The sequence below is a fragment of the Mustela nivalis genome (assembly GCF_964662115.1).
Source record: "Mustela nivalis genome assembly, chromosome: 5".
NCBI lineage: Eukaryota > Metazoa > Chordata > Mammalia > Carnivora > Mustelidae > Mustela > Mustela nivalis.
The window spans coordinates 14,598,293-14,622,840 of record NC_139024.1 but is presented as its reverse complement, the minus strand read 5'-3'; the positions used below and the strand labels follow the sequence as shown (position 1 = coordinate 14,622,840).

At 39.1% G+C, this 24,548-nt stretch overlaps 1 protein-coding gene across 18 annotated transcripts in view; it reads left to right on the top strand.

Moving 5' to 3' along the window:
- ESR1 (estrogen receptor 1) overlaps positions 1-24,548 on the top strand; it is a 413,977-nt gene that overhangs the window by 303,615 nt on the left and 85,814 nt on the right. For all 18 annotated transcript variants that reach the window (XM_082730084.1, XM_082730096.1, XM_082730087.1 and 15 more), the window contains one exon: positions 18,324-18,462. In XM_082730084.1, the coding sequence (XP_082586210.1) occupies positions 18,324-18,462 (139 nt within the window). The remainder of the gene's footprint in view (positions 1-18,323; positions 18,463-24,548) is intronic.

Here is a 24,548-nt window from a genome sequence, read left to right as displayed (position 1 = left end):
TTCAAACAACCAACAAGTTACATGTTTCTGAAACAATATCATTAATTATGTACCATCTTGAAGACTCCAGATAGAGACAACATCACTTGTCTGTGTAATCAATTCCCATATGATATAGGATTCTCCATGTATTTATGACTAAGACCTGCTTTCTTCCTGTCAGCTCACATTCAGAAGGATAGGTGTTTTTCACATTCTTATTCTGTCTGAAGTAAAATCCTTTCACAGAGCTGTGTGCCTTTGAGATGATTTGGCTTTGCTATCAATTTCTAGTCTTAAAATCTGACTTTCATTGGTATCTAAGATGCCTTGGAAAGAATACGTAGAAGTTATTTGAAGTGAACTGGGTGGACAGTTCTTCCTTTCTCCATTATGACCACCCTTCATAATGGTCATGTCAAAGCGAATGGTAAAGTGGGAGCCCTACTCCTCTTGGCCAGTCCTCAGCTGGCCGTATATGGCCGGGCACCAGACAAAGCTTCACATATCTGACAAATCTTTCTGAGAGATTTGAAAGGTGAGAAGTGTATCTTTTCGAGGTGTTACCTATTTCATGCATAGCTCCTTAATAACAGATTTGCTATCCTTTAAGAGTAAATAAAATATTTTTTGACATCTCAAAGTCATGTTAGAATTTATTAAATTAATAATCTATTTTAAGACCTGCCATTTCTCTTCAGTCTTCAAATCCTGGTGAATTTTCACTAAGATTCTTTAGTTAAGTAACAACATTAATAATTTCCCCTAATAGCTTATGAACTGAGTCACTGAGAGTGAGTCACGAAGACCAACCCCTGTGTGTGCTCTTCAATAAGAGCTCAAATGCTGTTGTTTTACTAGGTCTGTATTACAGCCTTTCCCCCCAAGATCTCCTTGTCTTATATGTAGACAGCATTGCTAGTAGTTAATAATATCCTCTTTGCTTTTCAGTAGTTTGATGCGAACATTCCAAGAAAAGTGGAGGGAAGCGCAAGGAGGCCCCTGTTGTAACATGTTGTGCATGAAAACACCAGCAGCCCTCGATGGCCTGGGAAGTCATTGATTTCCATCCTTCTGCTGCAAGGGCTTCTTAAGTGGGCATCCATAGACACACCAAGTTTGTTCGTTCATTCGTTCTTTCTTTCTTTAAAGATTTTATTTATTTATTTGAAACAGAGAGATCACAAGTAGGCAGAGAGGCAGGCAGAGAGAGAGGGGAAAGCAGGCTCCCTGCTGAGCAGAGCCTGATGCGGGGCTTGAGCCCAGGACCCTGAGACCATGACTTGAACGGAAGGCAGAGGCTTAACCCACTGAGCCACCCAGGCACCCCAACACACCAAGTTCTTCAAAAGAACTGGATTTCAGTATAATTGGTTCTATTCTGTGATCTTTAACTATTTTATTTCATGCATTCAGAACCTTATTCTGAGGAGTCCATAGACTTCAGACATCCAGATTGAATAAAGATGTTTAAGAACACAGTCATAACCATTGTAGACAGTGAAACTCATCATCTGGGTGTGGGAAGAATATTTGTCATCTGCATAATATTTGGCACTTTTGTCATTAAAAACTGGATGCCTAGATGGCTCAGTCAATAAAGCATATGACTCTTGATCTTGGGGTTGTGAGTTAGAGCCCCACATTGAATGTAGAGATTACTTAAAAAAAAAAAATCTTTGGGGCACCTGAATGGCTCAGTCATTAAGTTTCTGCCTTCTACTCAGGTCATGATCCAGGGTCCTGGGATTGAACCCCGCACCTGGATCCTTACTCAGTGGGAAGCTTGATTCTCCCTCTCCCACTCACTCTGCTTGTATTCCCTCTCTCACGATCTCTTTTTCTGTCAAATAAATAAAATATTTAAAAATAATAAATAAATAAATAAATAAATAAATAAATAAATACGATCTTTGGGGGGGAAAAGCAAAAAGGAACTAAAGCAATGGCAGCCACCATTTATTTGTTGGCCAGCAATATTTTCTAGGCAATGTGCTAGGTTCTTTATATACTTTTAAGTTGTCATCATAATGTCTTATGGGTATATTATTATCATTCTGGCTTTGTAGATAAAGTAACTGTGAGGGGCTCCTGGGTGGCTCTGTGGGTTAAGCCTCTGCCTACGGCTCAGGTCATGATCCCAGGGTCCTGGGATTGAGTCTTGCATCGGGCTCTCTGCTTAGTGGGCATCCTGTTTCCCCCTCTCTCTCTGCCTACTTGTGATCTCTGTCAAATAAATAAAAACTTAAAAAAAAATTAACAGTGAAGCCCAGGACAGTTCATTCATTCACAAAATATTCATGGAGCATATATCAAGAGAGACACTGTGCTAGGTACCAGGAATGAAATAATTCACCCAAGCTCATGTACCTAGAAAGTAGCAAACCTGGTCTCCGCAAAACCTATTATCTCTCCCTTAACACCTTGTATTTTCATAATTCATTCTACATTTGAAAAACTAAAAATCCAATTGAAAAACATGGAACTCGAAGAAGGTAGCCAACAGTCATTTTTCTCTTTTTACAAATGTGAGACATAATTAGGTCTTCCTGGAGTGTGGAACTTCTGCTCATGCTTTTACCCACTCCAGCATTGCCTGAGCAAACCGGAACCCAGTCGGTTACTTCCTGGATTGAGCCCGTTCTCTTCTTAGACCATCAGTAATCTTGTTATCATGAGAAAGAATAAGAATATATGTAATTACAGTGATGGCACCTGTATGTCCTCGTATCCCAGAAAACACATCCATTCCTCCGTCTTGCTAAGTATTTCTAAACCTTGCTTCTGATTTGGTATATGTGTTATTGGGGTATGTGTGTGTGTGTGTGTGTGTGTGTGTGTGTGTGTGTATTGGGGGTGGTTGTATTGGTTTTTTAGTGATTGTAAGATTTTCTTATCTGTGGTCTGAAATACTTAGAACAAGAGATTTTACAGCCTTGAAGACAAAGTATATTTTCACTGCTAATTATAAGATAGGTTCATGCTGATAACCACAATTTCTATGAATCAAAGGAACTACCTTCATGCCCATCTCCAGTTCTGGCTTAATTCCTCTTTCTGGATTGGAAGCTGATTTGAGAAGCTGACCATAGCACTAGAGAAAGTGATGATGAGGAATTTTAGTCCATTGTTCCCTGGAGAATTTCCTAACTGCTTCATAGATGGTAGAAAGAGAAAGACCAAATATATATATATATATATATATATATATATATATAGAGAGAGAGAGAGAGAGAGAGAGAGAGAAAGTTCTTTTCTTTGGTTTTATGACAATGAAATGTAGGTTAGAAATGTAGGTTAGAAATCTGACTAGTCCAAAATTATGGATATTCTCTTAATTTTCATTTACAAAAATAAAAACAACTTCTGCCTGAGAAGAAAAAAAATTCTCTTCAACATTCTTTTATTTCCAAGAATTCAAAATAGACAATGTAATTTTAAGTTTTATTTTCCTCAAATTTTATTCCCTGCTGTCACCTTGCTTGCCAGCTCTGTGAGAAAAACTGCCCCAGTGGCTCTGCTCACTCCCCTCAGGAGAGGACATGGCCAGCTCCAAGGCTGACTCTTCTCAGGGCAGCTCAGCAACAGTCAGCTCCCCGGAAACAGGAAGCTGCTACAAGGTCTGCTGGGAGGCATGAGGTGACGTCATTGCTAAGGCGAGACCACATTTTCCACTTAAGTGCACCTTCAGAAAGCTGGTGGGGAGAACACAATCTCAGGCCTCCAGATGCAGGAGGCTCCTCCAAGCTGGAACCCTGTCTCCTCTCAGGACCCCCTCTGGATTCAAGAGGAGGAATGTTGATGATCTTCTGAAATTAAGCTCCTAATCTGAGAAATTGGAAGTGTTGAGTCACCCCAAGTGGGAATGATCAAGAGAAGATATATTTTATGCCATTTGTGAATTCTTACTATTGAAAGTATTTTGACAAAAAGCCACATACATGGCCAGAGTTGATCCTTTTCAGAATCAGTGGATAACAGATGTTTATTTTTCCTTTTTTGAACTTCTATTTAAGAGAGGATGGCACATGCCAGTTCCATGCTGTATTATTATTATTATTATTAACTTTAGAAATAGTCTCTGAATGAAAAAGGCTTTTTTTTTTTAAAGTTAAAGTAACAAAGTCATTGTTTCCAGTATGGAAAAAAAAATGGTTATTATTTTGATGGCATTGGCATTTTTCATGACATCTTTGCCTCTTTTCTCTCTGCATTCCCCTTCTAAGTGGTATAACTGTGGTAAACTCATCTCCAGTGACTTCAGTTTTTACCTTTTTCCTAATCATACACAATCAATAACTCGAGGCTGCCCCAGACCTCTTGGCTTCAGAGCCTTATTTCAGCAATCCACGAGACTTTTCCTTGCTTCTCAGGAAGTTAGACAAAACATATTTAAGCCGGTACTCACTGCGTTCCTCATGAGCCTTGTCTTCCTTATGTACGCCCGTCACCGTGGCTGGTTGCACTGGCCAGACACTTAGATCCTGACTCCTCCCCGTCTTTTTATCCCTCATTTGTTAAATTCAGTTAATTATCCTTCCTCGATATCTCAGCATATCTCTATTCATTCTCCTCGCCTTCACCCTACCTAAGACTCCTACTTTAAAAAAAATTTTTTTTTAATTTCTTTTCAGCGTAACAGTATTCATTGTTTTTGCACCACACCCAGTGCTTCATGCAATCCGTGCCCTCTCTAATACCCACCACCTGGTTTCCCCAACCTCCTACACATACCCCCCGCCCCTTCAAGACCCTCAGGTTGATTTTCAGAGTCCATAGTCTCTCATGGTTCACCTCCCCTTCCAGTTTCCCTCAACTCCCTTCTCCTCTCCATCTCCCCATGTCTCCATGTTATTTGTTATGCTCCACAAATAAGTGAAACCATATGATAATTGACTCTCTCTGCTTAACTTCTTTCACTCAGCAAAATCTCTTCCAGTCCCATCCATGTTGCTACAAAAGTTGGGTATTCATCCTTTCTGATGGAGGCATAATACTCCATAGTGTATATGGACCACATCTTCCTTATCCATTCGTCCATTGAAGGGCATCTTGGTTCTTTCCACAGTTTGGCAACCGTGGCCATTGCTGCTATGAACATTGGGGTACAGATGGCCCTTCTTTTCACTACATCTGTATCTTTGGGGTAAATACCCAGGAGTGCAATTGCAGGTTGGTGCAGCCACTTTGGAGAAGAGTGTGGAGATTCCTCAAGAAATTAAAAATAGAGCTTCCCTAAGACTCCTACTTTTAAAATGCTTAATTGGTCTCTCTTTGCCTCAAGGCTGAAGCCAGAACTCCTTAGCTCCCCCTGGCTCCTGCTTCCTTCAACAGCCACATTTCTGACCACTCCTTTCTCCAGGTTCTCTATCCCTGCATGTCTGGTGTAGGGACAGTTTCAGTGTCATGCCATACCTCTGGTCCCTGTGTCTCACTGCCTCCCTTTCCCCAAGTATTCCACTGAGATGCGAATTAGAAAACTGAACAAGTCTTACAGTTCTGGTTAGTCCTCTAATGTGGTCTTAGATACTGCTTTCCAATCAGTTTTTAATGAGACACTCTTCTCTCTTAGCTTTGATGTCAGAGACCAAGACATATTAATTTTTTTTGTCCCTGACATCAATATATGCTTGACCCATAGTAGGCGTTCCAAAGAGTGTAATAATTCATGCTTTTAAGTAACTTTTCTGTAATTAATTCATGCTTTTAAGTACTCCAATGAGTATCGTATTTAGGACTGTTACTAAATACTTTTCTTTTTCTTCATAGGGAAAAAAAATGTATTGGGCATTTAAATTTCAGTCTTTGCTCCTTGAAAAATTGGGTCTATACATAGATGATACTGAATTTTTAGGATGTAAATAACCCTATATTCAAAAGGGTAATTTTCTAGTTAAAGGGAAAGATTATTTTGTTCTAAGATTGTATTTTTTTTTTATGTTGTAGAGATTTTTAAATGTTAGATTGGAGAGTCCAAGAGGTTGGATTTTTAGTTAGCTTGGGGAGTCCAACAGTGGTTTCCCAAATATTCTACTTGCCCATCTAGTGCATTCTCTCTCTTTCTCTCCTTGGTCCCTCTCTCTATCTCACAATTCCTCTTGCTCTTGCCTTCTTCCTATTTCCACAGCAACCATCTCAGTCCTCCATTATGCTCTTCCAACACCTTATCCTGTCACTTCACCTCTCTGCATCTTCACCTGTCAACACCTCTCTTCACTGAGAAACTGGAGATCTTCCAGGAAGTCCTTCAAATTGCAGAGAATAATTCATTTACACTCATTTTATCTCATTCATTTATTTACCTATTCCCCCCTGCTTATTTGACAAATACTTATTTAAGGGCTTTTTCTCAGCCAGGTATGACATTAAGTACTGTTGGTATAATTTATCAAGACATAGTCCCTGTGCTCATTCTGTTCCCAGTCTCATGAGAGAGATGAATTTGTGAGTAAGCCCTGATATGGGGAAGAGTTACTATAGGAATAAGAACTTAACCTTGATGTTGAAAGAGTTGAAGTCATTAAAAGAATATGCTGGGAAGAGGGGAAAACTGTGTTACAACTAAGGAACCACCTTTTCCCTAGCTTCAAAGATTAAAGTGCCCACTTCTCAGATATTTCCCTTCTGTTGGCACTCAACACAGTCATTATGGTCTTATGACATTTTCATGACATTTACAACATTTTTCTTGATTTTCTTGATTCTTCTATAGACTATGACCTTTTTGAGAACGAGAATGTTGTCCCATCTCTGTATTCACAGTACCCAGCCTCATGCCAGGTTTATATAAATTGGAGATACTCAATAGTATTTGTTGAATGTTGAGCATGACCATGTAAGAAGTACAGTGTTTACAGTTTGTATTGTTGGGGGTTAAATTGCATCTCCCCGAAAGATACATTGAAGTCCTAACCTCTAGTATCTATGAATGTGACCTTACCTACAAATAGTCTTTGCAATTAATCAAGTTAAAATGAGATCATACTCAGTGCAGGCCCTAACCCAATGGGACTCACGTCTTTATAAAAAGAGAAAAGATACAAAGACACTCAGAGAACATCATGTGTTGTTGAAGGCAGAGATTAGAATGATGAATCTATAAGCCAAGGAATGCCAAGGATTGCCTGTAATACCAGAAGCTAAGAGAAAGGCATAGAATGGATTCTTCCCTACCATCTTTGGAGAAAGCATGACCTTGCTGACATTCTGATTTCAAACTTCTGGTCTCTAAACTGTTGTTTCCTGATTTCTGTTTTTGTTTTTGTTTTTTAAACTCCCCAGTTGACTTTGTTATAGCAGCTCTATAAAACTAATGCAGTTACTATTTATTTTTATTGAAAAATATTATTGCAGTTTCTTGTAACTCATAGGGAGTCAACATTCTTTTTTTTTTTTTTAAGATTTTATTTACTTATTTGACAGACAGAGATCACAAGTAGACAGAGAGGGAGGCGGGGGGTAGGGAAGCAGGCTTCCCACTGAGTGGAGAGCATGATGCAGGACTCAATCCCAGGACCCTGAGATCATGACCTGAGATGAAGGCAGAGGCTTAACACACTGAGCCACCCAGGTGCCCCTAGAGTCAATGTTCCTGATGGAGCTCAATACCAAGCCAAGGGCCATGTTGAACTAATAAGAAATGAAATAGTTCTTGCTTTGAAGGTAATTAGCATTTAGAGAATATCTCTTAGAGGTTCTCCCAGCTACCTACCTTATCATTAGCATGGTTATTTAATGGCCTGGAAAGATCTGCTGTGCTTATAAAAAAATCCATCATGGTTTGTCTCGACTCTTAATCTTACAAAACAAACTGAGGGTTGCTGGGGGGAGGGGGGTGGGGGGAAGGGGGGTGGGGTTATGGACATTGGGGAGGGTATGTGCTTTGGTGAGTGCTGATTCACAGACCTGTACCCCTGAGGATAAAAATACATGTTTATAAAAAATTGAAAATTAAAAAAAAAAAAAAAGAATCCATCATGGGTTAAAGGAAAGTAGTCTCTGGCTTTCTAATTTCTTTATGGGCTCTCTCTACAGGCGTATATATAAGGTCAGTGATACCTGACTTCAGATCTGGGTTGGAAGAGGCTGAAATGATTCTCCTTTATTTTATTGTTTGTTCTCTTTGGGGTTGAATTTCAGGTAGGTTAATGGCAAGAATGTGAGAAGCGGGGAGCTGTAGGAAGATTGGAAGTAAGGAAGCAAACTTTTCTAAATAAATCCCATGTGTGCTTGTGGGACTCTTGGGTCCCACTAGCCTCAGACTTGGGGCTGCCTACTCCTTCCTGGGATGGGGTCCTATGCCTTATCCTCTGGTTTTTCAGAGGAACAGTTGTTAAATGATTTGATACTCAACATTTCTGGTTATTTTGCTTTGGAAGACTCCCATTTGAATGTGCTGAATTTAAGTGAAAACGATGAGAAAATAAGCCTCTTTTTTGCTCTTAATTCATTCTAGAACTAGATGTCCCCAGGTCATCAACAATAATGGATGTTCCTCTAGCAAGTGTGTGTGTGTGTGTGTGTGTGTGTGTGTGTGCACGTGTGTGAGAAAACACTCCCTAAGACTAAGATAATCATCAATTTTGGTTTCATTGAGTGGCTTAGGCAGTGGGGAGGCAGGAGGAGGAAATCATTGATGCCCATTTGTTTAGGGGGCTTGCTTAAAAAGAATTGTCTGCTTCCCTCTCAGTCTTTGTGTTGACGTTTATAGTGCTTCCCCAGAGCTTACAGTTATCCGGAAAACTCAAGACTGATGACAATAGTCTTTGAAATGCTTCTGTAGGTATGCTTCTAGGTGGACGGGGGAAAAAAATGTATGTTCCAAGGTACAAGTGCTTGTTGACTTTTTAAACACAGCCAATCCACATTCTTTGTGCGTGAACCCAGCACCGCCCCACAGTGCTGGCCGTCCTGTGCACTTGCCAAGCACGTCAAAGGACAGGCTTAAGTACTTTCCTTTATAGTTTACTAAATTTTTTCCTTCTTTGGTTTGCAATCTGCTCTCAAAAACTGGAAAATCATTTCTTTTACTTTCTTCCCCTTTCTTCATTTAAGCTGAAATTGATTTTTTTTTCTGGGCTAGGAAGGAAAAAAAAAATTAAGCGTTAGTTAATACCATTGCCCTTGCTGAATAAAAATAAAAGACTAGTTTACCTTCAAGCCGGGCTGTATCAGAGTAAAGAGCTTTTCTGTCCCTCCAAGGAGGATTTTGACATGAGAGAGTAGAAAAAAATGTATACTTTCAATAGAGAATAATTGTAGCCAATACAAGAAGTAGTAGAATTGTTTATTTGGTGGACTGAGGGAATGGTTTTTTGTGTGTGTGTTTCAAAAATTGGGAAGCTAGGAGACACTCTTAAATCCATGAGCTTCTCCAGAACTCTTCTCAAATGCTTATTGTCATGACAACCATCTCTTCACAAACCAAGGCTCTGAGTGTAATACAGATGGGGTTGGTAACAAGGTAGAGTCGCCATCTGCTTTGTTTTCTCTGAGGGACTTTTTTTTTTTTTTTTTTTTTTGATCCCCAAGTCTAATCCCAATATCTGCAAGTCTTGACTTATTTTTCTTTTTGGAGTCAGATATAGTTGTGAGATTAATTCTTTTCTCCTGACAAACCACTTCCTTATCTGTCATCATGAAAATAATTTTTTGTTAAATAGAAAGAAAAAAAAAGGGGGGAGATAGTTAAGTGTGTGTGGAAACATATATGTTTTAATGATTTACTCTTCTATCGGGTATGAGATGCCTTGTAATTCAATAGTACAGTCAAAAGTAAGGCCAGAAAAAGGAGGAGTAAGGCAGTCATTTCCCCAGGAAACAGGTAAAATCGTTATGGCCTTCAATATTGTATTTATGTCTGTGCTTCCTGACCTAGGGCTTCATGCAGTCTGTGGTAAGCCCTGTTGTTCTTACTGTCCAACAAAAGGAACACATCGACTCTTTAGGAGAGGAAAACGTTTCCTTATTATTAAATTTAGAGGGAAATTTGCAGAATAACTGGATGCTTACATGAGGGATGTAGCTTCATCTATCCCTTTCCCAAAGATGCAATGACATACTCAAACCTGAGGACATAATTTTTAATAAGAAAATAGTCACCATTTTACAATTTGATGATCAGAATTAAGATCTCTCCAGCCTTAGAAAAATAAGAAAATATGTACCTGGCCATTTAAAAATGTGTTGTCAACAAAACTGCTAAATAGAAGTTCAGGGAAGTATTTTACAAAGCTCCTATTTAAGGTCAAGAATAATTTCCTTCCTTGTGTTTTAATTATTTTACATATGCTACAATATATAATCCTAAACCTTAAGATCTTGAGGCGCTTTTCAAAATACCTCTACTTTTCTTACTAATCAAAGAAGTTCTATAATTACCTCTCTAGATCAGACACAATTTATTTCCATATACTTTTTTTCATATCCTATGTGTTGATGTGTTTAAAAAAAAATCAAATATTGCTAGGTAAGTAAAATGTAACTATAAACTACTGTATACACAAATCCATACCTAGAATCATTTATGATGAGTATACAATAAATTGGGCCTAAAGTCCAGGGGGCACCTGGCTGGCTCAGCCAGTAGAACATGACTCTTAATCTTAGGGTCCTGAGTTCAAGCCCCACATTGGATATAGAGCCTACCGTTAAAAAAAAGAAAAGAAAAATCTAGCCTAATGTCCAGAGTGGGGGGGAAAATGCTAGAAAATTTCTGAAGTGAAGTCTGAATATATTTTTCATGGGCAAGTCTAATAATGTTTCAAAGAATTGTTATAAGGGGTATGGTTCCTTGAATATAGTGTGGGGGATGGTGGTTAAAGCCAAGCAACAGTTGGGGTGCCTGGGTGGCTTGGTCGATTAAATGTCTGACCCTTGATTTTGGCTCAGATCATGATCTCAGGGTCTTGGGATTGAGCCCCACACTCAGCAGGGGCTCTCTCTCTGGCCCCCGCACCCCCCCCCCCGCCGTGTACATGCTTTCTCTCTCCCATATAAATAAATCTATATATAAAAAACCCACCATAGTTGAATTGGTAATGATGTCATAAATGTCCTCATTATATTATATGAAAACATAGTACCCTTGTCAGGCTAGAGAGTCAAGAAAGTGTGGATTTATATAGATATCATGATCTCATCATCTGTAATTCCTTCAACAGTCATCTTAATAAGGAGCATTTAAGATACACACCATTCATTCAAAAAACATTACTTTGGTTTACTTTAAAAACTCTGCCCTGAATTCTCCAAACTCAACTCACGGCTATCAACCATGCTCAATGTGACATTTTCAAAATATCAAATTTGTCACATTCGGTTCTTCACCTAACCACTGGTTTTTATTGCTGAGCATTGCCTGGAGAACGCTGTTTTATTTCCCAAGGCAGGTCATCACCACAGTGCAAGTTTTGTTCTCTCTCAAGACAAATAAGGAGCAGCAAATACAGAGTGGAAGTCTGCTGAGTTCAGTAGGAAACCATCAACCATTTATATTGGGGGGGGTATGAATATAGCTGGATTCTGGATTTGCTAAACATCTTGAAATGCTTTGAGTGTAATAAAACCCCAAACGTGCTTTCTTTTCTCATTTCTTCACATATGTATTTTAGGAGAAATATAATCCACATGCTCTTGCTCCTTCCACTTTTAAATCATGAAAACTTTGTTTTGTAAGAGCTGTTTGATGTCCAGGAAGTCTTTTATCCTTTTTTATTAGGTTATTTTTGCATATAAATAAAAAGAAAAATATAAACAGAAAACACAACATGACTTAGGGCAAACACAAAGTGCCCAATTTAGGTTTGAAGCTCTAAATCTAAAATATTTTGAAACAAAACATTTCTTCTGGTGCTTTGCAAAAGTTGTGTTCCTTTCTATTAGGAAGAAGTTCCAGGCCTGTCGGGATGAATAGGAAGGAGAATGAATATCGCTGAGTAGGACTCTGGCACTTCAGGACTTCTGCCAAGTCCTTTACTTTTATAATAACTTGAAGTGGTAGGTCAGTCCATCTGCATTTTTCAGATGGGAAGAGCTTTCAGAGATCTTAGGTTACTGGCTGTAGGCCACAGAAGAATTTCAAGCCAGGTCTACTTGACTTTTCAGTTCATACTCTTTTCATTACTTCTGTCCTCCTCATTCCATTGGGAGGATGGGGAGGAAGGTTGGTGTACCCTCCTGATAATCAAAAAAATTCCATGTTGGAAATAGCTTGTCATAATCAGGCCTGAGAATTGAGGGCTATTGTAACCTCAAGAAAGTGTCAGCTTGGTATTGGCAATGTGGATGTCTATTAGTGTGGTGATTGCACAAGAGCGTTGGATAAGTGGTATTGTGCCAGAGGAGGGCCTGTGCACCCTTCCCTTTCTTACAGCAGAGGAAAGCCAGAATGCACACAGACATGGTGATGTAGGGCAGGCTGGGGAGGAGGCCCATGCTCTTGCATTGTGATAATCTGTTGCCACTTTCATACCTTGTAACAGTGCTATGTATTTGGTGAGAGGGGTGCATTATATTTAAATGGGTTCAGCTCATTGTTTAAAAATTTTTCGGTGCTTGTATGTTGTTGGGTATAGCTTAAAGAGGTGTAGAATGGGAATCACAATTTATAAATAGGACTGCATAAAAAGAGGATCTAAGAATTTATTTGGAGGCAGGAGCTCGTATCATGGGGTACATGTCCATAGTATGACATCAAGTGGCCATTTTCTGGAGAGAAAAAAGAGAAACTATTACAAATGGAGGGCATGAAGACTGCTTAGCATTTGACCTGGGACCTAGGTCCCTCTGGTATTATCTGTTCTGTAGGCTTTCTTTCAGAAATCCCCAATTTTGTTCAGCTTGTAGCTGTCTTTATGCTATAGTTTCATGTTCCATTCTTCTCCTTCCCCTGTTCTTCTCTTCTTTCTCCTTCCCCTCCCCCGCTTTCCCCTCCCCTCCCCCTCCTCTTTCTCCTCCTCCACTGAGTCTTTGGTATCCAGAGGAAGAGATGAATTATTTAAATCTCCTATTGAGTTAAAGCAATACAAAAAGCATTTAATAGGCAATTTCAAAAATGACATTTTGGAGAACATTGGGGTCATCCTATGACTGAGAACATGATTAATTTTTTCTGAAGGTCAGGAAACTAATATTTTTTTCCAGTGGATTTACTAAGGGAACCAACCACCTGGCGTCTAGTTTCGTAGTTGCTTTTTTTTCTTCCACAGTGTTTCTACCTCACTTTACATCTCTATAGATTTATCCCATGGAAGTAAGAAATATAATTACCAGAGTACTTATTTTTCCTCATGCTTATCCTGAAGAGCCACTGTGATTTACCTTTTACCCCACTGCGGTGCAGAATTTTACAAGCATTCATATTATATTAGTCATTTTGCCTAAGGATCTCAGCACACTTTTCAATGTCACTTCTAAGAGTCGTGTCATACCCCATAAGGGAGGGTGAGGCTTGAAGGATCTCCTGTGTGCCAAGGCAAATTTAGTAATTTGTCTGGCAATCTCCAACAGAGTGGGGAAGAAGGTTTAGGGTCTCATGTGGCCCAGGGAAGAAGGAGGACATGCCATGAGCTGCTTTCACAGTTAAAGCTAAGATAAAAATCTTATAGGAAGAACTGTTATTTTATAATGGAGGATAGAGGGAGGAATGTATTTATGTGGTAATAAAGCTGGAGATAATAGAGCCAGTTGTATGTATAAAGGGTTATTTCTCTGTGAAAGAGACCTCTCTCAACTTCATCAGAGCCCTGCCCGCATAGACCGTGGGGAGTAGGATGTGAGGCATTTCTGTCTTCCAGGATATTCCATCTGTAGATACTCTATGGCTTGATCTCTGAATGTAGGCTAACGGAAAAGATCCATGTGTGCTTTCTTTGAAAATTCTATTTTATAAAATGAGATTTCCTTGCATCTGATTTCCTTTGGTCTCAACAAACTGTACTTTTTAGGTATCCATTCTGTCTCACTGCTGTGGATTCCACAGGCTCGGGGCCCCCTTGTCACTCTCACTGTTGCTAAGATGGGAGTCCCCAGGTGATGGGAGGTGAACTGTCTCTGGCTATGTCACCTGGAAAAATATCTGTCATTGATGCCTGCGTTCATATCCCATAAATGCTGCTCCCTCCGATCTTCACAGTGGCAGCACATTCAAGTATTTGAGAAAGGCCTTGCTGAATGCCTTTATGTTATTGTAGCAGATCCAGTTGGAATTGTCCATCCTTCCTCTTGTTTATAAGGAAAATAGCTAAGGTTTGAAGCTTCTTGTCCATAGATAGATAATATAATTTCATTTGGGATTTAGGATGTTATTTGTCTCCATTGATGAATTGAGAGTCTTTATTTATTTTTTAATAAAGTTTTTTTTTATTTTAATTTTTAATTTTTATTTATTTATTTGACAGAGATCACAAGCAGGCAGAGAGGCAGGCAGAGAGAGAGAGGGGATGCAGACTCCCTGGTGAGCAGAGAGCCCGATGTGGGGCTTGATCCCAGGACCCTGGGATCATGACCTTAGCTGAAGGCAGAGGCTTTAACCCACTGAGACACCCAGGTGCCCCCAAATCAAGAGTCTTTAATGGGCCATCTTCAGGAGCCTTCACATTCATGGGGAAGGTTGATAGTCATTTTGCACCCATACCACCTCCACTCATGCCCCAGGAACTTGCAGAGGACACTATGCAGGAGATGCATCAACCCTTGTCTGAAGGCAATGCACACAGTTGGGAAAAATGACTAAACAGACTCTTTCTTTTTGAGAGATCTGTATCATCTCAACAGAAGGCCCCAGCAATTCTGCTGTACTCAGACTAAGAAGTATTGCTAGCAGACCTACTTCAGACAGATTTCATAATCACTAGACTTGTGTGGTACAAATGGTTATGGTGAGCTTCTGAGGCTCCCAAGAGACCACTAAAACTGTCAGACTTAAATAGCACTGAAGATTTGAAATGAGAATTAAAAAGTATGATTCAGCTTACTATGTAAGGTTGCTACCAGAAAACACTCCTTTGGTGTTCCAAAATCGAATGGTTGTGTGGCCAACTGGGATTCTCTCAAAGGATACTCCCCAATCTCATCCTGCGTGATTGAGGTTTCTGGAGGGTATTGAATAGCAGGGTGTACGTGTCATCATGGATGACATTATCACATGGTTATATTTTTTCCCATATAAAACTGAATGTCATGAAAGGAGACATCAATCTTCTAAAAGAATTGTTTATTTTAGAGAAAGAGAGAGTGAGAGAGTGAGAGAGAGCGTGGGGGGAGGAGGGGCAGAGAGCGAGGGAAAGAGAGAGTCTTAAGCAGACTTAATGCTAAGCATGGAGTCTGACACAGGGCTCAATCTCATGACCCTGAGATCATGACCTGAACTGAAACCCAAGAGTTGGTCGCTCAACACACTGTGCCTCCTAGGTATCCCAGAAGACATCACTTTCTAATGTTAACATTTCTGAAAGGGAGTTTAATTGACAGTGTCCATTTACAATGCTATTCTGAGACTTTACCCAAAAGATTGAGGTAAAATCTTAGAGAATTAAACTTCCTAGAGAGCTTTCCTTTTAAGTACTACTCACTGGAGTCAATTTATCCCATTAGACATTGGGTACTGAGAAAAAGAAACATTTCCTGTTGCCTGAGGCAGTGTTCCATTAGACATTGGGTACTGAGAAAAAGAAACATTTCCTGTTGCCTGAGGCAGTGCTTCTTCCAGAACAAGGTTAGTCCATTTTGACCCAGTGTACTCCAGAGGTAAATAGCTGTAGGTTGTACAGATATCTGTTCCTTTTTCTATCCAGGAGGCCTGAAAACCAGTTATGGTTTTTTAATACCCAGTCATGGTTTGTTTGTTTGTTTGTTTTTTAATGAACAGAGCTACCAATTTTTTTCTCCAGTTGCAAGCCCTGATTTCAGTGAGTGAAACTCACTCTTTACAATGGAAGACAGCTTCCCTGAGAAAGTCTACACTGTAATGGGCCTTGGAATGGTTGATTGATGTAGGAGAAGGTGCAACAAATACAGATTTTAAAAAGCAGAATTTGACCATAAGTGACTTTTAATCTCACAAAACAAACTGAGGGTTGCTGGGGGGAGGGGGGTTGGGAGAAGGGGGTGGGATTATGGACATTGGGGAGGGTATGTGCTTTGGTGAGTGCTGTGAAGTGTGTAAACCTGGTGATTCACAGACCTGTACCCCTGGGGATAAAAATATATGTTTATAAAAAATAAAAAATTTAAAAAAAATTGTAAAAAAAAAAAGCAGAATTTGATAGAATCATGCATTGGGTGCTTCTGATGAATAGGCAGCCTAGCAGAATTTACAGACACATGCATAATTAACATCAATATAATGTATGATAGTGATCTGTTAGAAGCACATGAGAAGATGTGCAACATCATTAGTTATTAGGGAAATGCAAATTAAAACCACAGAACTGGTGTGATACCTCTGTCCATCTACTAAAACATGCTATAGTTAAAAAGAAATGCTACCCCTGAAACTAATAATTTGCTATATGTTAAATAAGTTGAATTTAAATAAAGAATTAAGAAAAAAAAGACTGACCATGCCAACTGTCAGTGAGGATATGGAGCAACTAGTGCTGTCATCTGTTGCTGGTGGGAATATAAAATGGACAATTTGGCAATTTCTTAAAAAGTGATATAAACACCTACCATCTGGTCCAGCCATCAGAGTCTTAAATATTTACCCCCTCCCCACCAAAATTAAAGCCTATGTTCATACAAAAAATTAGTACATAAACTGCTCATAAAAGTTTTATTTGTAAGAGCCCCAGACTGGAAACAACCCAAATGTCCAATGAAAGAATAAGCAAATTGTATTTATTTATTGTATATTTCCATACAATGAAATAACACTCAGCGATAAAAGCAGTCAACTATTCATACAAGGAGACCATGGGTAAGCCTCAAAATAATTATGCTGAGTTACAAAAGTCAGACAGGAAGACGAGGGACTCTTAGGAATTAGATTAAAATAGTGACAGTGCATAGAAAGGAGAGGAAGAATTTTCGCATTACTTTGAAGATAGAATTGGTGAGGTTTGATTAGGGGATGATGACCTCAGGGGGCATAGACTCTGAGGTCTTTGTGTAGCTGGGGTTTCTCTGTATGGTTAGTCACCTATTTAGCAGTAAGGATGGCCCAACTATGTATCAGAAATGAACAGCTAATTGTTTAATACTTCAAAGCCATAGTAAAGGCTCAATAAATTGGCCGTCTTCTTCCTCTCCCTTTTCTTCCTTCTCCCCGCTCCTGCACCTCCTCCTCTTTCTTCTCCTTCACTTCTGACCCCTCCTTCCCCCTTTCTTCTCCTCCTCCCTCCACCTGTTCTCTTCCTCTTCCTCCTCCTCTTCCTCCTCCTCCTCTCCCGTTTCCCCTTCTCCTCTTGCTTAGTGTTGTTGTTATTATTATTATCATTAGGCATCTGCCATATTGTCAATGATGATTGGGAAAAAATTCAATCTCCCATTAAAGCCTTTATCAAAAAAGGGCACCTTATTATTCATTATCAGAAGTAATCATAACGTCACCTTTATTCCTCTGACTAATCCCCCCCCCAAGTTAGTTATTTACACACGCTATTTTATTAGCCTTTTTTTTTTTTTAACATAGTGTGAAGAAAAAGAAGACCATGGCTTAGGGATGAAGCAAAGAAATGGAAATTTAGTGACTTTAGTCCTTGCCTATGCTCTAATTCCTGTTTGGTTTAAGGCAATAGTTTAAATTTCTTGTACCTAAATATCTTCAACTGAATTAGAAATGAAACATAGTAATTGCATAGGAGTATTAGAGATATCAAAGTAAAAAAAAAGTCTAAGATAATAAATTATAACATGAAGTATAGAACTTTATAGAAAGTTAAGGGGGGGGGGCGCCTGGGTGGCTCAGTGGGTTAAGCCTCTGCCTTCAGCTCAGGTCATGATGTCGGGGTTCTGGGATTGAGCCCCGCATCGGGCTCTCTGCTCGGCGGGGAGCCTGCTTCCTCCTCTCTCTCTGCCTCCTTCTCTGCCTACTTGTGATCTCTGTCAAATAAATAAATAAAAATAAAAATTAAAAAAAAAATAAAGTTAAGGGGGTTGTGTAAGTTCATATATTTCTAAAGATGAGATAATCAGGTACCAAGAAACTTGCGGCTACATTAATGTTCACTGATAGACTAGGTTTAAAAATAGTTCCTTGGCTTTCCTGTCCAGTGTGCTTCCATTACATCCATACCATCTAATAGGAATTAGACCTCACCAGTTCAAATGCCTGCTTGCATTCATTTCACTAGGAATGATGACTTTCTGTTTTAAGTCAGCAGGGTTTTCTTGTCTTGTTTTAGGCTTTGTTGATTTGAGCCTGCATGATCAGGTCCACCTTCTGGAATGTGCCTGGCTAGAGATCCTGATGATTGGACTTGTCTGGCGCTCCATGGAGCACCCAGGGAAGCTCCTGTTTGCTCCTAACTTGCTCCTGGACAGGTAAGTGACCTGACCAAAGCTTGGGGGAAGTGCATCCTTTATAATCAGCAACTTATGCCTAAACCTCTTTTATTTGGTACTCCATGAAGTGCCCAAGAACTTTATGAGATATGTTTACTTTACAAAGGGGTGAACGTGGGAGATGCAGTCTAGTGAATTTCTTGGGTAGCTAAGGACAGCTTTCTGCTGGAGGATGCTAGACGTCTTCATAGAAGATCCTCAGAGCAGTATGTTATTTTGAATATACACATATATAATTTGTATATTGTATGTACATATACATATTAAATGAATGTTTATATATATACACATGGGTATGCATGTTTGTATATATATATATATACACATACGTATGCATGTTTGTGTGTGTATATATATATATACACACATATGTATTATGTTTGTATTTATACACATCTATATAACTATGGACTCTAATTTTCTTTTCTTTTTTTTTTTATCTTTTTTTTTTAATTTTTTATTTTTTATAAACATATATTTTTATCCCCAGGGGTACAGGTCTGTGAATCACCAGGTTTACACACTTCACAGCACTCACCAAAGCACATACCCTCCCCAATGTCCAAAATCCCACCCCCTTCTACCAAACCCCCTCCCCCCAACAACCCTCAGTTTGTTTTGTGAGATTAAGAGTCACTTATGGTTTGTCTCCCTCCCAATCCCATCTTGTTTCATTGATTCTTCTCCTACCCACTTAAGCCCCCATGTTGCATCACCATTTCCTCATATCAGGGAGATCATATGATAGTTGTCTTTCTCTGCTTGACTTATTTCGCTAAGCATGATACGCTCTAGTTCCATCCATGTTGTTGCAAATGGCAAGATTTCATTTCTTTTGATGGCTGCATAGTATTCCATTGTATATATATACCACATCTTCTTGATCCATTCATCTGTTGATGGACATCTAGGTTCTTTCCATAGTTTGGCTATTGTGGACATTGCTGCTATAAACATTTGGGTGCATGTGCCCCTTTGGATCACTACATTTGTATCTTTAGGGTAAATACCCAATAGTGCAATCGCTGGGTCATAGGGCAGTTCTATTTTCAACATTTTGAGGAACCTCCATGCTGTTTTCCAGAGTGGCTGCACCAGCTTGCATTCCCACCAACAGTGTAGGAGGGTTCCCCTTTCTCCGCATCCTCGCCAGCATCTGTCATTTTCTGACTTGTTGATTTTAGCCATTCTGACTGGTGTGAGGTGATATCTCATTGTGGTTTTGATTTGTATTTCCCTGATGCCGAGTGATATGGAACACTTTTTCATGTGTCTATTCGCCATCTGGATGTCTTCTTTGCAGAAGTGTCTGTTCATGTCTTCTGCCCATTTCTTGATTGGATTATTTGTTCTTTGGGTGTTGAGTTTGCTAAGTTCTTTATAGATTCCGGACACTAGTCCTTTATCTGATATGTCGTTTGCAAATATCTTCTCCCATTCTGTCAGTTGTCTTTTGATTTTGTTAACTGTTTCCTTTGCTGTGCAAAAGCTTTTGATCTTGATGAAATCCCAATAGTTCATTTTTTTTCCTTGCTTCCCTTGCCTTTTGCGTTGTTCCTAGGAAGATGTTGCTGCGGCAGAGGTCGAAGAGGTTGCTGCCTGTGTTCTCCTCAAGGATTTTGATGGATTCCTTTCGCACATTGAGGTCCTTCATCCATTTTGAGTCTATTTTTGTGTGTGCTGTAAGGAAATGGTCAAATTTCATTTTTCTGCATGTGGCTGTCCAATTTTCCCAGCACCATTTATTGAAGAGGCTGTCTTTTTTCCATTGGACATTCTTTCCTGCTTTGCCGAAGATTAGTTGACCATAGATTTGAGGGTCTATTTCTGGGCTCTCTATTCTGTTCCATTGATATATGTGTCTGTTTTTGTGCCAGTACCATGCTGTCTTGATGATGACAGCTTTGTAATAGAGCTTGAAGTCCGGAATTGTGATGCCACCAACGTTGGCTTTCTTTTTCAATATCCCTTTGGCTATTCGAGGTCTTTTCTGGTTCCATATAAATTTTAGCATTATTTGTTCCATTTCTTTGAAAAAGATGGATGGTACTTTGATAGGAATTGCATTAAATGTGTAGATTGCTTTAGGTAGCATAGACATTTTCACAATATTTATTCTTCCAATCCAGGAGCATGGAACATTTTTCCATTTCTTTGTGTCTTCCTCAATTTCTTTCATGAGTACTTTATAGTTTTCTGAGTATAGATTCTGTGTCTCTTTGGTTAGGTTTATTCCTAGGTATCTTATGGCTTTGGATGCAATTGTAAATGGGATTGACTCCTTAATATCTCTTCTGTCTTGCTGTTGGTGTAGAGAAATGCAACTGATTTCTGTGCATTGATTTTATATCCTGACACTTTACTGAATTCCTGTATAAGTTCTAGCAGTTTTGGAGTGGAGTCTTTTGGGTTTTCCACATATAGTATCATATCATCTGCGAAGAGTGATAATTTGACTTCTTTGCCGATTTGGATGCCTTTAATTTCCTTTTGTTGTCTGATTGCTGAGGCTAGGACCTCTAGTACTATGTTGAATAGCAGTGGTGATAATGGACATCCCTGCCGTGTTCCTGACCTTAGCGGAAAAGCTTTCAGTTTTTCTCCATTGAGAATGATATTTGCGGTGGGTTTTTCATAGATGGCTTTGATGATATTGAGGTATGTGCCCTCTATCCCTATACTTTGAAGAGTTTTGATCAGGAAGGGATGCTGTACTTTGTCAAATGCTTTTTCAGCATCTATTGAGAGTATCATATGGTTCTTGTTTTTTCTTTTATTGATGTGTTGTATCACATTGACTGATTTGTGGATGTTGAACCAACCTTGCAGCCCTGGAATAAATCCCACTTGGTCGTGGTGAATAATCTTTTTAATGTACTGTTGAATCCTATTGGCTAGTATTTTGTTGAGTATTTTCGCATCTGTGTTCATCAAGGATATTGGTCTATAGCTCTCTTTTTTGGTGGGATCCTTGTCTGGTTTTGGGATCAAGGTGATGCTGGCCTCATAAAATGAGTTTGGAAGTTTTCCTTCCATTTCTATTTTTTGGAACAGTTTCAGGAGAATAGGAATTAGTTCTTCTTTAAATGTTTGGTAGAATTCCCCCGGGAAGCCGTCTGGCCCTGGGCTTTTGTTTGTTTGGAGATTTTTAATGACTGTTTCAATCTCCTTACTGGTTATGGGTCTGTTCAGGCTTTCTATTTCTTCCTGGTTCAGTTGTGGTAGTTTATATGTTTCTAGGAATGCATCCATTTCTTCCAGATTGTCAAATTTATTGCCGTAGAGTTGCTCATAGTATGTTCTTAAAATAGTTTGTATTTCTTTGGTGTTAGTTGTGATCTCTCCTCTTTCATTCATGATTTTATTTATTTGGGTCCTTTCTCTTTTCTTTTTGAAAAGTCGGGACAGGGGTTTATCAATTTTATTAATTCTTTCAAAGAACCAGCTCCTACTTTCATTGATTTGTTCTATTGTTTTTTTGGTTTCTATTTCATTGATTTCTGCTCTGATCTTTATGATTTCTCTTCTCCTGCTGGGCTTAGGGTTTCTTTCTTGTTCTTTCTCCAGCTCCTTTAGGTGTAGGGTTAGGTTGTGTACCTGAGACCTTTCTTGTTTCTTGAGAAAGGCTTGTACCGCTATATATTTTCCTCTCAGGACTGCCTTCGTTGTGTCCCACAGATTTTGAACCGTTGTATTTTCATTATCATGTTTCCATGATTTTTTTCAATTCTTCTTTAATTTCCCGGTTGACCCATTCATTCTTTAAAAGGATACTGTTTAGTCTCCATGTATTTGGGTTCTTTCCAAACTTCCTTTTGTGGTTGAGTTCTAGCTTTAGAGCATTGTGGTCTGAAAATATGCAGGGAATGATCCCAATCTTTTGATACCGGTTGAGTCCTGATTTAGGACCGAGGATGTGATCTATTCTGGAGAATGTTCCATGTGCACTAGAGAAGAATGTGTATTCTGTTGCTTTGGGATGAAATATTCTGAATATATCTGTGATGTCCATCTGGTCCAGTGTGTCGTTTAAGGCCTTTATTTCCTTGCTGATCTTTTTGTTTGGATGACCTGTCCATTTCAGTGAGGGGAGTGTTAAAGTCCCCTACTATTATTGTATTATTGTTGATGTGTTCTTTGATTTTGTTATTAATTGGTTTATATAGTTGGCTGCTCCCACGTTGGGGGCATAGATATTTAAAATTGTTAAATCTTCTTGTTGGACAGACCCTTTGAGTATGATATAGTGTCCTTCCTCATCTCTTATTATAGTCTTTGGCTTAAAATCTAATTGATCTGATATAAGGATTGCCACTCCTGCTTTCTTCTGATGTCCATTAGCATGGTAAATTCTTTTCCTCCCCCTCACTTTAAATCTGGAGGTGTCATCGGGCTTAAAATGAGTTTCTTGGAGGCAACATATAGATGGGTTTTGTTTTTTTATCCATTCTGATACCCTGTGTCTTTTGACAGGGGCATTTAGCCCATTCACATTCAGGGTAACTATTGAGAGATATGAATTTAGTGCCATTGTATTGCCTGTAAGGTGACTGTTATTGTATATGGTCTCTGTTCCTTTCTGATCTACCACTTGTAGGCTCTCTCTTTGCTTAGAGGGCCCCTTTCAATATTTCCTGTAGAGCTGGTTTGGTATTTGCAAATTCTTTCAGTTTTTGTTTGTCCTGGAAGCTTTTAATCTCTCCTTCTATTTTCAATGATAGCCTAGCTGGATATAGTATTCTTGGCTGCATGTTTTTCTCGTTTAGTGCTCTGAAAATATCATGCCAGCTCTTTCTGGCCTGCCGGGTCTCTGTGGATAAGTCAGCTGCCAATCTAATATTTTTACCATGGTATGTTACAGACTTCTTTTCCCGGGCTGCTTTCAGGATTTTCTCTTTGTCATTGAGACTTGTAAATTTTACTATTAGGTGACGGGGTGTGGGCCTATTCTTATTGATTTTGAGGGGCGTTCTCTGAACCTCCTGAATTTTGATGCTCATTCCCTTTGCCATATTGGGGAAATTCTCCCCAATAATTCTCTCCAGTATACCTTCTGCTCCCCTCTCTCTTTCTTCTTCTTCTGGAATCCCAATTATTCTAATGTTGTTTCGTCTTATGGTGTCACTTAACTCTCGAATTCTCCCCTCGTGGTCCAGTAGCTGTTTGTCCCTCTTTTGCTCAGCTTCTTTATTCTCTGTCATTTGGTCTTCTATATCACTAATTCTTTCTTCTGCCTCATTTATCCTAGCAGTTAGAGCCTCCATTTTTGATTGCACCTCATTAATAGCTTTTTTTATTTCAACTTGGTTAGATTTTAGTTCTTTTATTTCTCCAGAAAGGGCTTTTATATCTCTCGAGCGGGTTTCTCTAATATCTTCCATGCCTTTTTTGAGCCTGGCTAGAACCTTGAGAATTGTCATTCTGAACTCTAGATCTGACATATTACCGATGTCTGTATTGATTAGGTCCCTAGCCTTCGGTACTGCCTCTTGTTCTTTTTTTTGTGTTGAATTTTTACGTCTTGTCATTTTGTCCAGATAAGAGTAAATGAAGGGGCAAGTAAAATACTAAAAGGGTGGCAACAACCCCAGGAAAATATGCTTTAACCCAATTAGAAGAGATCCAAAATCGTGAGTGGGGAGAAAGGGGATAAAAAGAGGTTCAAAAAGGAAGAAAGAAAAAAAAAAGCAAAAGGAAAAAAAAAAAGAAAAGAAAAGAAAAGAATTTTTAAAAAAAGAAAACACCTAAGAAAAATGTAAAAAAGAAAAAATATATATATTAGATAAACTAGTAAAAAATCGTTAAAAAAGAAAAAGGTAACAGTTAAAAAAAAATTTTTTTACCCGAAGGCGAGAAAAAAAAAAAAAAAAGAAAAAGAAAAAGAAAAAATTAAATTAACTGCAAGACTAAAAAAAAATCACAGGAAAAAAGCCATGAGTTCCGTGCTTGGCTTTCTCCTCCTCTGGAATTCTGCTGCTCTCCTTGGTGTTGAAACCGCACTCCTTGGTAGGTGAACTTGGTCTCGGCTGGATTTCTTGTTGATCTTCTGGGGGGAGGTGCCTGTT